The sequence below is a fragment of the Schistocerca cancellata genome, chromosome 11, assembly GCF_023864275.1.
Source record: "Schistocerca cancellata isolate TAMUIC-IGC-003103 chromosome 11, iqSchCanc2.1, whole genome shotgun sequence".
Lineage (NCBI taxonomy): Eukaryota > Metazoa > Arthropoda > Insecta > Orthoptera > Acrididae > Schistocerca > Schistocerca cancellata.
Genome location: NC_064636.1, coordinates 42,502,428 through 42,514,593, shown reverse-complemented (window position 1 = coordinate 42,514,593; position 12,166 = coordinate 42,502,428). Strand labels below are relative to the sequence as shown.

At 46.6% G+C, this 12,166-nt stretch overlaps 1 protein-coding gene across 1 annotated transcript in view; it reads right to left on the bottom strand.

Moving 5' to 3' along the window:
* The window catches only part of LOC126108164 (uncharacterized), a 193,784-nt gene that overhangs the window by 65,353 nt on the left and 116,265 nt on the right, over nt 1-12,166 (bottom strand). Inside the window, exon 12 of the mRNA XM_049913407.1 lies at nt 11,835-12,084. Coding sequence (XP_049769364.1) covers nt 11,835-12,084 — 250 coding nt within the window. The remainder of the gene's footprint in view (nt 1-11,834; nt 12,085-12,166) is intronic.

Below are 12,166 nucleotides of genomic sequence, written 5' to 3'. Positions count from 1 at the left end.
TTGAGTGCTGGGCTCCCCATGCAGAATCTATTAGTGGTTGCAATGGCACCGAAATGGAGGATGGCACAATGAAGAAGGCTATAGTAAATTGGGCATTTTACTGCCATTTCCTCTCCTTTCAGTCACCAAACAAATGCTGAAATGTCGGATAATGAAATAACTGTATGAGACTGCAAATTCACATGAATAAGTTATAAAATTATGAGACAGAATTACTGCCTAGTAGGTGAGAGTAGGGCAAAGTGAAACAAAAAATATAAATTCATCTGTAAGAATTTTTTATATATTATAGTGTCATGTCAGTACTCAGTTTAATTAAACACTTCGTAGCACATAACAGAAAGCCCTTTACACACACACACACACACACACACACACACAACCACCACCACCACCAGTGGGTAATAAATGATGAGAGTTGAAGTTCTCTGTAACAGGTGGAACAGCCACTAGAAAGCATTAGTGTCATTTGTGTTTACTGCTGTTACTGTGCCTGTCAAGGTGAACAGCATCAGACGTCAAATGGTTACTGTGAAGGGCAGGGAGATGGTACATACCTGTGAGAGGCAGCATTATCAACACCTGACAGTGTTCAAAAGCAGCATCATTAAAGAGCCTCCACTGGTTGGCTGGTGAAATTAGGGAGTATCCAGATTTCTGGGACACACGGATGTACTAGTTGCCCAATGTTGGACTACACGGTGTAAGGGTGCAAATGTGTGTGTGTTGGTCAATGGGAGTTAGTGATATGCATCCTTACTGCTGAACTGAGATTGTTGATGTTCATAGAAACATACGTAAGGCTGAGAGTTGAACTATGGAAGACTAGGTTTAAGCAGTGCTTAATTTCCAAACTTTTAGGTGCCGGAATGCGCCCCCTTCTACAACTTCCCCCACCCCACCCCCCCCTCCTCGCCGAACACAGAGAGAGACTTGTGATAAGACCTACAGCCAGCTTTCAAATAAAAAAAAATTTAAAAAAAGGCTTTAAAATTGGAACTTTCGTTTGAGAACTATGTTGAGACAGACAGACTTACGGGTCAAACATATACACCTCTGTTCTGCATTGGGAGTTCAAATTTGCCCCCTATGGGAGCTCCCCTCTACTGTATAGCGTTAACCATGTTCGAACAAGGGTGGAGGCAGATAAAGACTGAAAGGTCAGCTGCCAACTTTTAGTCATGCGTGCTCCATATGCACATTTGATTAGTAGCTATGACATAAATTACGACACGGAATTAAATGATTTCGTGAAAGCACATTATACAGACATTCACATTCAAACACAGCTTACGTTATTTATTTCTCATTGACACACATAATATGAGATGTCGCCTTGCTACTACATTGCTGAGGTTGTTGGCAGTTGCAAACAAAAGGCGATATGTACCGATCACAACTTTGGAACGGTACTCAACTTATCTTGGGTACACTGTACGTGCGTACACACACACAAAAAACACACACACACAGTACCTCCTGCCCGTCACATCACGTTGGCGACCCATTGTCACATTCACTTGAGCTGGCGCCAGGCAAATTATAGTTACGTTATGATTTAATACATGTGTACTATTTCAAATCTCCGCAGTGCTGAACTGTTAAAAAGAAAAAAAGGTGTCTGGGAGGTGCCGGAACGCATTCTGGCTGACATTAAGCACTGGGTTTAAGTAATAATAATTACAGGTAAAAGAAAATTATGTTCCGTTCAGACTGACGTGGCGATTTATGTCAGAGATATTCCGGGGACACCAGACAGCTGCTTGTGATGTCAGAGCGAGCAGGGGCTCAGAGCCCGCCAAGCGATGCTGCGTGCCACGGAGCTCCAGCCGTGGCGGCGCTCTGTGATCGAGGGACTTAGTAATAAGGAGATCTGTCCATCAATCGGGACCACACTGACGCAGGACTCTAAAGCCATCTGCCGAGTTTCTGATATCACATTGTGGAATAGCACATTGCGGAGTCTTTCTGAACGTGCAGAGCACGTCAAAAATTCTGAACGTGCAATCGAACGTTGACCGATGAGATGGCTGAACGCCACATACGTTATGTGTATGCCATCTCCCTTCGTTGCATAACTGTGAGGTGCTTTCAGTTGAAACCCGTATGTATGTATGCTGTTTCTGAGCACCAGTAAACTGAGGAACTCTCAAAAACATCCAGAATGAGAATTTCACTCTGCAGCGGAGTGTGCGCTGATATGAAACTTCCTGGCAGATTAAAAGTGTGTGCCCGACCCAGACTCGAACTCGGGACCTTTGCCTTCCGCGGGCAAGTGCTCTACCATCTGAGCTACCGAAGCACGACTCACGCCCAGTCCTCACAGCTTTACTTCTGCCAGTATCTCGTCTCCTACCTTCCAAACTTCACAGAAGCTCTCCTGCGAACCTTGTAGAACTAGCACTCCTGAAAGAAAGGATATTGCGGAGACATGGGTTAGCCACAGCCTAGGGGATGTTTCCAGAATCAGATTTTCACTCTGCAGTGGAGTGTGCGCTGATATGAAACTTTCTGGCAGATTAACACATCCCCCAGGCTGTGGCTAAGCCATGTCTCCGCAATATCCTTTCTTTCAGGAGTGCTAGTTCTGTAAGGTTCGCAGGATAGCTTCTGTAAAGTTTGGAAGGTAGGAGACGAGGTACTGGCAGAAGTAAAGCTGTGAGGACCTGGCGTGAGTCGTGCTTCGGTAGCTCAGATGGTAGAGCACTTGCCCGCGAAAGGCAAAGGTCCCGAGTTCGAGTCTCGGTCGGGCACACAGTTTTAATCTGCCAGGAAGTTTCATATCAGCGCACACTCCGCTGCAGAGTGAAAATCTCATTCTGGAAACATCCCCCAGGCTGTGGCTAAGCCATGTCTCCACTATATCCTTTCTTTCAGGAGTGCTAGTTCTGCAAGGTTCGCGGGAGAGCTTCTGTAAAGTTTGGAATGTAGGAGACGAGATACTGGCAGAAGTAAAGCTGTGAGTACCGGGCGTCTACATCTACATCTACATTTATACTCCGCAAGCCACCCAACGGTGTGTGGCGGAGGGCACTTTACGTGCCACTGTCATTATCTCCCTTTCCTGTTCCAGTCGCGTATGGTTCGCGGGAAGAACGACTGTCTGAAAGCCTCTGTGCGCGCTCTAATCTCTCTAATTTTACATTCGTGATCTCCTCGGGAGGTATAAGTAGGGGGAAGCAATATATTCGATACCTCATCCAGAAACGCACCCTCTCGAAACCTGGCGAGCAAGCTACACCGCGATGCAGAGCGCCTCTCTTGCAGAGTCTGCCACTTGAGTTTGTTAAACATCTCCGTAACGCTATCACGGTTACCAAATAACCCTGTGACGAAACGCGCCGCTCTTCTTTGGATCTTCTCTATCTCCTCCGTCAACCCGATCTGGTACGGATCCCACACTGATGAGCAATACTCAAGTATAGGTCGAACGAGTGTTTTGTAAGCCACCTCCTTTGTTGATGGACTACATTTTCTAAGGACTCTCCCAATGAATCTCAACCTGGTACCCGCCTTACCAACAATTAATTTTATATGATCATTCCACTTCAAATCGTTCCGCACGCATACTCCCAGATATTTTACAGAAGTAACTGCTACCAGTGTTTGTTCCGCTATCATATAATCATACAATAAAGGATCCTTCTTTCTATGTATTCGCAATACATTACATTTGTCTATGTTAAGGGTCAGTTGCCACTCCCTGCACCAAGTGCCTATCCGCTGCAGATCTTCCTGCATTTTGCTACAATTTTCTAATGCTGCAACTTCTCTGTATACTACAGCATCATCCGCGAAAAGCCGCATGGAACTTCCGACACTATCTACTAGGTCATTTATATATATTGTGAAAAGCAATGGTCCCATAACACTCCCCTGTGGCACGCCAGAGGTTACTTTAACGTCTGTAGATGTCTCTCCATTGAGAACAACATGCTGTGTTCTGTTTGCTAAAAACTCTTCAATCCAGCCACACAGCTGGTCTGATATTCCATAGGCTCTTACTTTGTTTATCAGACGACAGTGCGGAACTGTATCGAACGCCTTCCGGAAGTCAAGGAAAATGGCATCTACCTGGGAGCCTGTATCTAATATTTTCTGGGTTTCATGAACAAATAATGCGAGTTGGGTTTCACACGATCGCTGTTTCCGGAATCCATGTTGATTCCTACATAGTAGATTCTGAGTTTCCAAAAACGACATGATACTCGAGCAAAAGACATGTTCTAAAATTCTACAACAGATCGACGTCAGAGAGATAGGTCTATAGTTTTGCGCATCTGCTCGACGACCCTTCTTGAAGACTGGGACTACCTGTGCTCTTTTCCAATCATTTGGAACCTTCTGTTCCTCTAGAGACTTGCGGTACACGGCTGTTAGAAGGGGGGCAAGTTCTTTCGCGTACTCTGTGTAGAATCGAATTGGTATCCCGTCAGGTCCAGTGGACTTTCCTCTGTTGAGTGATTCCAGTTGCTTTTCTATTCCTTGGACACTTATTTCAATGTCAGCCATTTTTTCGTTGGTGCGAGGATTTAGAGAAGGAACTGCAGTGCGGTCTTCCTCTGTGAAACAGCTTTGGAAAAAGGTGTTTAGTATTTCAGCTTTACGCTTGTCATCCTCTGTTTCAATGCCATCATCATCCCAGAGTGTCTGGACATGATGTTTCGAGCCACTTACTGATTTAACGTAAGACCAGAACTTCCTAGGATTTTCTGTCAAGTCGGTACCTAGTATTTTACTTTCGAATTCACTGAACGCTTCACGCATAGCCCTCCTTACGCTAACTTTGACATCGTTTAGCTTCTGTTTGTCTGAGAGGTTTTGGCTGCGTTTACACTTGGAGTGAAGCTCTCTTTGCTTTCGCAGTAGTTTCCTAACTTTGTTGTTGTACCACGGTGGGTTTTTCCCGTCCCTCACAGTTTTGCTCGGCACGTACCTGTCTAAAACGCATTTAACGATTGCCTTGAACTTTTTCCATAAACACTCAACATTGTCAGTGTCGGAACAGAAATTTTCGTTTTGATCTGTTAGGTAGTCTGAAATCTGCCTTCTATTACTCTTGCTAAACAGATAAACCTTCCTCCCTTTTTTTATATTCCTATTAACTTCCATATTCAGGGATGCTGCAACGGCCTTATGATCACTGATTCCCTGTTCTGCACTTACAGAGTCGAAAAGTTCGGGTCTGTTTGTTATCAGTAGGTCCAAGATGTTATCTCCACGAGTCGGTTCTCTGTTTAATTGCTCGAGGTAATTTTCGGATAGTGCACTCAGTATAATGTCACTCGATGCTCTGTCCCTACCACCCGTCCTAAACATCTGAGTGTCCCAGTCTATATCTGGTAAATTGAAATCTCCACCTAAGACCATAACATGCTGAGAAAATTTATGTGAAATGTATTCCAAATTTTCTCTCAGTTGTTCTGCCACTAATGCTGCTGAGTCGGGGGGTCGGTAAAAGGAGCCAATTATTAACCTTGCTCGGTTGTTGAGTGTAACCTCCACCCATAATAATTCACAGGAACTATCCACTTCTACTTCACTACAGGATAAACTACTACTAACAGCGACGAACACTCCGCCACCGGTTGCATGCAATCTATCCTTTCTAAACACCGTCTGTGCCTTTGTAAAAATTTCGGCAGAATTTATCTCTGGCTTCAGCCAGCTTTCTGTACCTATAACGATTTCAGCTTCGGTGCTTTCTATCAGCGCTTGAAGTTCCGGTACTTTACCAACGCAGCTTCGACAGTTTACAATTACAATACCGATTGCTGCTTGGTCCCCGCATGTCCTGACTTTGCCCCGCACCCGTTGAGGCTGTTGCCCTTTCTGCACTTGCCCAAGGCCATCTAACCTAAAAAACCGCCCAGCCCACGCCACACAACCCCTGCTACCCGTGTAGCCGCTTGTTGCGTGTAGTGGACTCCTGACCTATCCAGCGGAACCCGAAACCCCACCACCCTATGGCGCAAGTCGAGGAATCTGCAGCCCACATGGTCGCAGAACCGTCTCAGCCTCTGATTCAGACCCTCCACTCGGCTCTGTACCAAAGGTCCGCAGTCAGTCCTGTCGACGATGCTGCAGATGGTGAGCTCTGCTTTCATCCCGCTAGCGAGACTGGCAGTCTTCACCAAATCAGATAGCCGCCGGAAGCCAGAGAGGATTTCCTCCGATCCATAGCGACACACATCATTGGTGCCGACATGAGCGACCACCTGCAGATGGGTGCACCCTGTACCCTTCATGGCATCCGGAAGGACCCTTTCCACATCTGGAATGACTCCCCCCGGTATGCACACGGAGTGCACTTTGGTTTTCTTCCCCTCCCTTGCTGCCATATCCCTAAGGGGCCCCATTACGCGCCTGACGTTGGAGCTCCCAACTACCAGTAAGCCCACCCTCTGCGACTGCCCGGATCTTGCAGACTGAGGGGCAACCTCTGGAACAGGACAAGCAGCCATGTCAGGCTGAAGATCAGTATCAGCCTGAGACAGAGCCTGAAACCGGTTCGTCAGACAAACTGGAGAGGCCTTCCGTTCAGCCCTCCGGAATGTCTTTCGCCCCCTGCCACACCTTGAGACGACCTCCCACTCTACCACAGGTGAGGGATCAGCCTCAATGCGGGCAGTATCCCGGGCAACCACAGTCGTAGTCCGATCGGGGGATGCGTGGGACGAGCTGGCCGTCCCCGACAAACCCCCATCCGGACCCCCACAGTGATGCCCATTGGCAACAGCCTCAAGCTGTGTGACCGAAGCCAACACTGCCTGAAGCTGGGAGCGAAGGGATGCCAACTCAGCCTGCATCCGAACACAGCAGTTGCAGTCCCTATCCATGCTAAAAACTGTGCAAAGAACGTCTGAACTAATCTACAGAGAGCGCAAACAAAACGACACAAAATTGAAGCGGTTATTAAAATACAAGATTGCCTAGTAAATGCAGTAATGCTGCCACTTGTGCACTGCTGACACACTGCTCGGCGGCGGAAGGAGACTACGCGATTTAACACTATTCGAGTACTAAAACGTGATGCTACAACTCTCAAATACTATAATACGCCCGAAATTTATGAATTAAACAATGCAAGTACCAAAAACACGCAAAGAAATTAAGAATTAAACTATGTAACAAATGAGTGAGCTAGGAGTATACGACTTGCTGCTGCAGCTGCTTATCCAACGGCGGCAGGGAGCACACTGACTGTGACCAACCGACACTGGCCGTTCAAAACAAAAACAGTTGACAGACGACTACGCGAATTTACACTATTCAGGTACTAAAACGCGATGCTACAACTCTCAAATACTATAATACGCCCGAAATTTATGAATTAAACAATGCAAGTACCAAAAACACGCAAAGAAATTAAGAATTAAACTACGTAACAAATGAGTGAGCTAGGAGTATACGACTTGCTGCTGCAGCTGCTTATCCAACGGCGGCAGGGAGCACACTGACTGTGACCAACCGACACTGGCCGTTCAAAACAAAAACAGTTGACAGACGACTACGCGAATTTACACTATTCAGGTACTAAAACGCGATGCTACAACTCTCAAATACTATAATACGCCCGAAATTTATGAATTAAACAATGCAAGTACCAAAAACACGCAAAGAAATTAAGAATTAAACTATGTAACAAATGAGTGAGCTAGGAGTATACGACTTGCTGCTGCAGCTGCTTATCCAACGGCGGTAGGGAGCGTGAGTCGTGCTTTGGTAGCTCAGATGGTAGAGCACTTGCCCGCGAAAGGCAAAGGTCCCGAGTTCGAGTCTCGGTCGGGCACACAGTTTTAATCTGCCAGGAAGTTTCATATCAGCGCACACTCCGCTGCAGAGTGAAAATCTCATTCTGGAAACATCCCCCAGGCTGTGGCTAAGCCATGTCTCCACTATATCCTTTCTTTCAGGAGTGCTAGTTCTGCAAGGTTCGCGGGAGAGCTTCTGTACAGTTTGGAATGTAGGAGACGAGATACTGGCAGAAGTAAAGCTGTGAGTACCGGGCGTGAGTCGTGCTTTGGTAGCTCAGATGGTAGAGCACTTGCCCGCGAAAGGCAAAGGTCCCGAGTTCGAGTCTCGGTCGGGCACACAGTTTTAATCTGCCAGGAAGTTTCAATTATGAAATTGCCCAAATACCAATTTAGTTTTAAGGCAGACATTAATTTTGTCCCACCACACTTCTCCCTACTTTTTAAAAGAGAGGTCATCCACCAGCATCATCCTGTTTTCTTTTTCTGATGATCAGCTTCTTGCACTAAAATAAATGCCACACATGGGACAACTGCTAAATGCTCTTCCTCCCTCCTAATATTAACCAGTGAGATTGTAATTAAAACACTACTTTATGAAGATAACAAAAGGAGAGCAACGTCGGCAACTTATCAGAGCCAACTGTGATTCACAAGAGCAAATCCCTCAGCCCTAAGATGTTCATTTGGAGTGGATGAAAAGCCAAATGCCAATGTGGCATTGGCTACCAACGTTCAGTGGCCTAGTGTGTAATGCCTTTATGTGATTGATGATGATGATGAAGTCCCATACTCCGAGGAGCATAGGGAACGATGCGGGAGACCCGCACCACCTACTAGGCAAGGTCTTACCGGAGGTGTAATGGGGAAGAATGATGATGATGAAGACGACACGACACAACGACACCCAGTCATCTTGAGGCAGAGAAAATCCCTGACCCCGCCGGGAATCGAACCCGGGACCCCGTGCGCGTGAAGCGAGAACGCTACCACAAGACCACGAGCTACGGACGTGCCTTTATGTGAGGGTTGTTTTTAAGCACAAGAAAACGCCCCTCCACAGATGAAGGCTGGTGTGCCTACATGATGGCTGCTGGGTGTGTCTAATGTTGCTGGCATTTTTCAGGTCAAGATTGCATCACAGCTTGGCCAGAGGTGCCATTTTCCGTCTTTCCAACTTTGAGGAAAGTTGAATTACTGGCATGAGGGACATGTGAGCACATACCAACAGATCACACATACGGTTGGCCGTAGTGCAGTGATGGCAGAACGGCTGGTGGTGACATCGATTCGGGACAGCACTGTGGAAAGAACGTTAGACGCAAATCCTTTGAGGAGGACTACACCACAAGAAGATCATAGTGCTGACGAATAGACAGATGATGACAGCTGAAATCCAGGGAGAGGTTACAGGCAATGCGTTGCCACAAACAGTCAGGAACATACTAATAGAAGCCAGTTTCAGATTTCTGGACGCCAAGAGCCATTTACTGCTGACAGTAACACCGATCACAGGAACTTGAATGGTGTAGATCCAGAGTCAATAGGGGCATTGGGTGGCATTCTGAGGTTTTCAGTGACGAGTATCACTTCTGTTTGTGGCAGTCAGATTGGCGCCGACATGTCTGTAGGTGACCTGCAGAAGTTCACATGAACTGGTGATTCTCAAGAGTGCTACTTCTCCAGTGCCTGTAATTGTGGTGTGGGGAGCTACAGCACGTATTGGCAGGACTTACTTGGTAATTGTTGAAGTGAGGCTGAATCTTCACCAGTATGCAGCAAGAACGATACAAACTGTTGTCACGCCCTTCGAGACCAGGGTATTGAGTGGCATTTTTCAGCAGGATAACGCAAGCCCCACACTGCAGTCCACACCACAAATGCCTCAAGAAACGTACATATCCTGAACTGGCCTGCTCGGTCTCGAGGTTTGTCACACATAGAGTGTGTCCAGAATGTGATGGGAAGATGTGTACTTCCATACCAGTCTCCAGAGAGCAATCTACATGAAATGACACAGCACATGTTTCAGACAGGGCAAGAAATTCCTCTAAATAACATTCGGAGGATGTTTGCTTCCATGCCACAATGAATACAATAGTGAATTCTTTCCTGCTGCGATAACACGTCATACTGAATTTGATGATGGACGTCACTTTGAACAGAAAAAAGTGAAACCATTTAATACACGTTAAGTGATTAAATCCGCAAAGGTTGGTAAATATCAGACTGGTGCTTCATGGTCTAACACTTTCCATTTCCATTAGCATATGCAATAGGTAACTGTGGTGTGAGTAGTAACTTGCAACAAAGGAAAAACAAATTATGAAAAGAAAAGCTGCTACTCACCATATAGTGGAGATGCCGAGTTGCAGATAGGCACAACAAAAAGACTGTCACAAATATAGCTTTTGTCAAAATTAGACAAAGAAACACAAACTCCCGCAAATGCAACTCACTCACATGACTGCAGTCTCAGGCAACACTGTATGGTGAGTAGCAACTTTCCTTTGCAGAGTATTGTTACATTCCATCCTGGGTTTTCCATTGTTAGAGAAACAAATTAGCACTTTATTACTTGACTGAAGGAAAAAAGCACAGGTGACGACTGTATATAAGAAGGGTAGAAGGACGGATCCTCAAAATTACAGACCAATATCCTTAACATCAGTTTGTTGCAGGATTCTCGAACATATTCTCAGTTCGAATATAATGAATTTCCTTGAGACAGAGAAGTTGCTGTCCATGCATCAGCACGGCTTTAGAAAGCATCACTTCTGCAAAATGCAACTCGCCCTTTTTTCACACAATATCTCGTGAACCACGGATGAAGGGTATCAGGCGGTGCCATATTCCTTGACTTCCGGAAAGCGTTTGCCTCGGTGCCCCACTGCAGACTCCTAACTAAGGTACGAGCATATGGGACTGGTTGCCAAGTATGTGAGTGGCTCGAAGACTTCTTAAGTAATAGAACCCAGTACGTTGTCCTCGATGGTGAGTGTTCATCGGAGGTGAGAGTATCATCTGGAGTGCCCCAGGGAAGTGTGGTAGGTCCGCTGTTGTTTTCTATCTACATAAATGATCTTTTGGATAGGGTGGATAGCAGTGTGCGGCTGTTTGTTGATGATGATGTGGTGTAGGGAAGGTGTCGTCGTTGAGTGACTGTAGGAGGATACAAGATGACAGGATTTGTGATTGGTGTAAAGAATGGCAGCTAACTCTAAATATAGATAAATGTAAATTAATGCAGATGAATAGGAAAAAGAGTCCTGTAATGTTTGAATACTCAATTAGTAGTGTAGCGCTCGACACAGTAACGTCGACTGAATATTTGGGCGTAACATTGCAGAGCAGTGTGAAGTGGAACAAGCCTGTAATGGCAGTTGTGGGGAAGGCGTATAGTCACCTTCGGTTCATTGGTAGAATTTTGGGAAGATGTGGTTCATCTGTAATGGAGACCGCTTATAAAACACTAATATGACGTATTCTCGAGTACTGCTCGAGCGTTTGGGATCCCTATCAGGTCGGATTGAGGGAGGACATAGAAGCAATTCAGAGGCAGGCTGCTAGATTTATTACTGGTAGGTTTGATCGTCATGCGAGTGTTACGGAAATGCTTCAGGAACTCGGGTGGGAGTCTCTAGAGGAAAGGAGGTGTTCTTTTTGTGAATCGCTACTGAGGAAATTTAGAGAACCAGCATTTGAGGCAGACTGAAGTACAATTTTACTGCCGCCAACTTACATTTCGCGGAAAGACCACAAAGATAAGATAAGAGAGATTAGGGCTCGTACAGAGGCATATAAGTAGTCATTTTTCCCTTGTTCTGTTTGGGAGTGGAACAGGGAGAGAAGGTGCTGGTTGCGGTACGAGGTACCCTCCACCACGCACCGTACGGTGGACTGCGGAGTATGTATGTAGATGTAGATGTAGAAGGATGTAGGCTGCAGTACGTACTGGGAGATGAAGCAGCTTGCACAGGATAGAGTAGCATGGAGAGCTGCATCAAACCAGTCTCAGGACTGAAGACCACAACAACAACAACTGAAGTCATAACAAGTGGCGTTACCCCAGTGACTCACCCCTGTTCCTCGTCGGAGGCTGTGCTGCCGGCCCGTTCCTGGTGGGCCAGTTGGGCCGCGGCGACACGTCCTCTCCCGGCGTGAAGCTGACCCTCTTGGGCGTGGAGCTGGCCGCACCGTCCGGCTCGGGCAGCCCCTGCAGCGACCCCCTCTTGAAGATGGGTGGCGGCCCCTCGCCCGCTCCCACGCCTCGGCTCCTGCGGTGCGGAGTCCCGTCTGCGCTCTGCTCGCGCCGCGGAGTCGCAGCCTGCTGTAAATTGCGAGCTCGTTTTTCTCTGTTCCATTTTACGCTCCTATATCCGGGAGTATTAAATGATGAAATTCTTGTAATA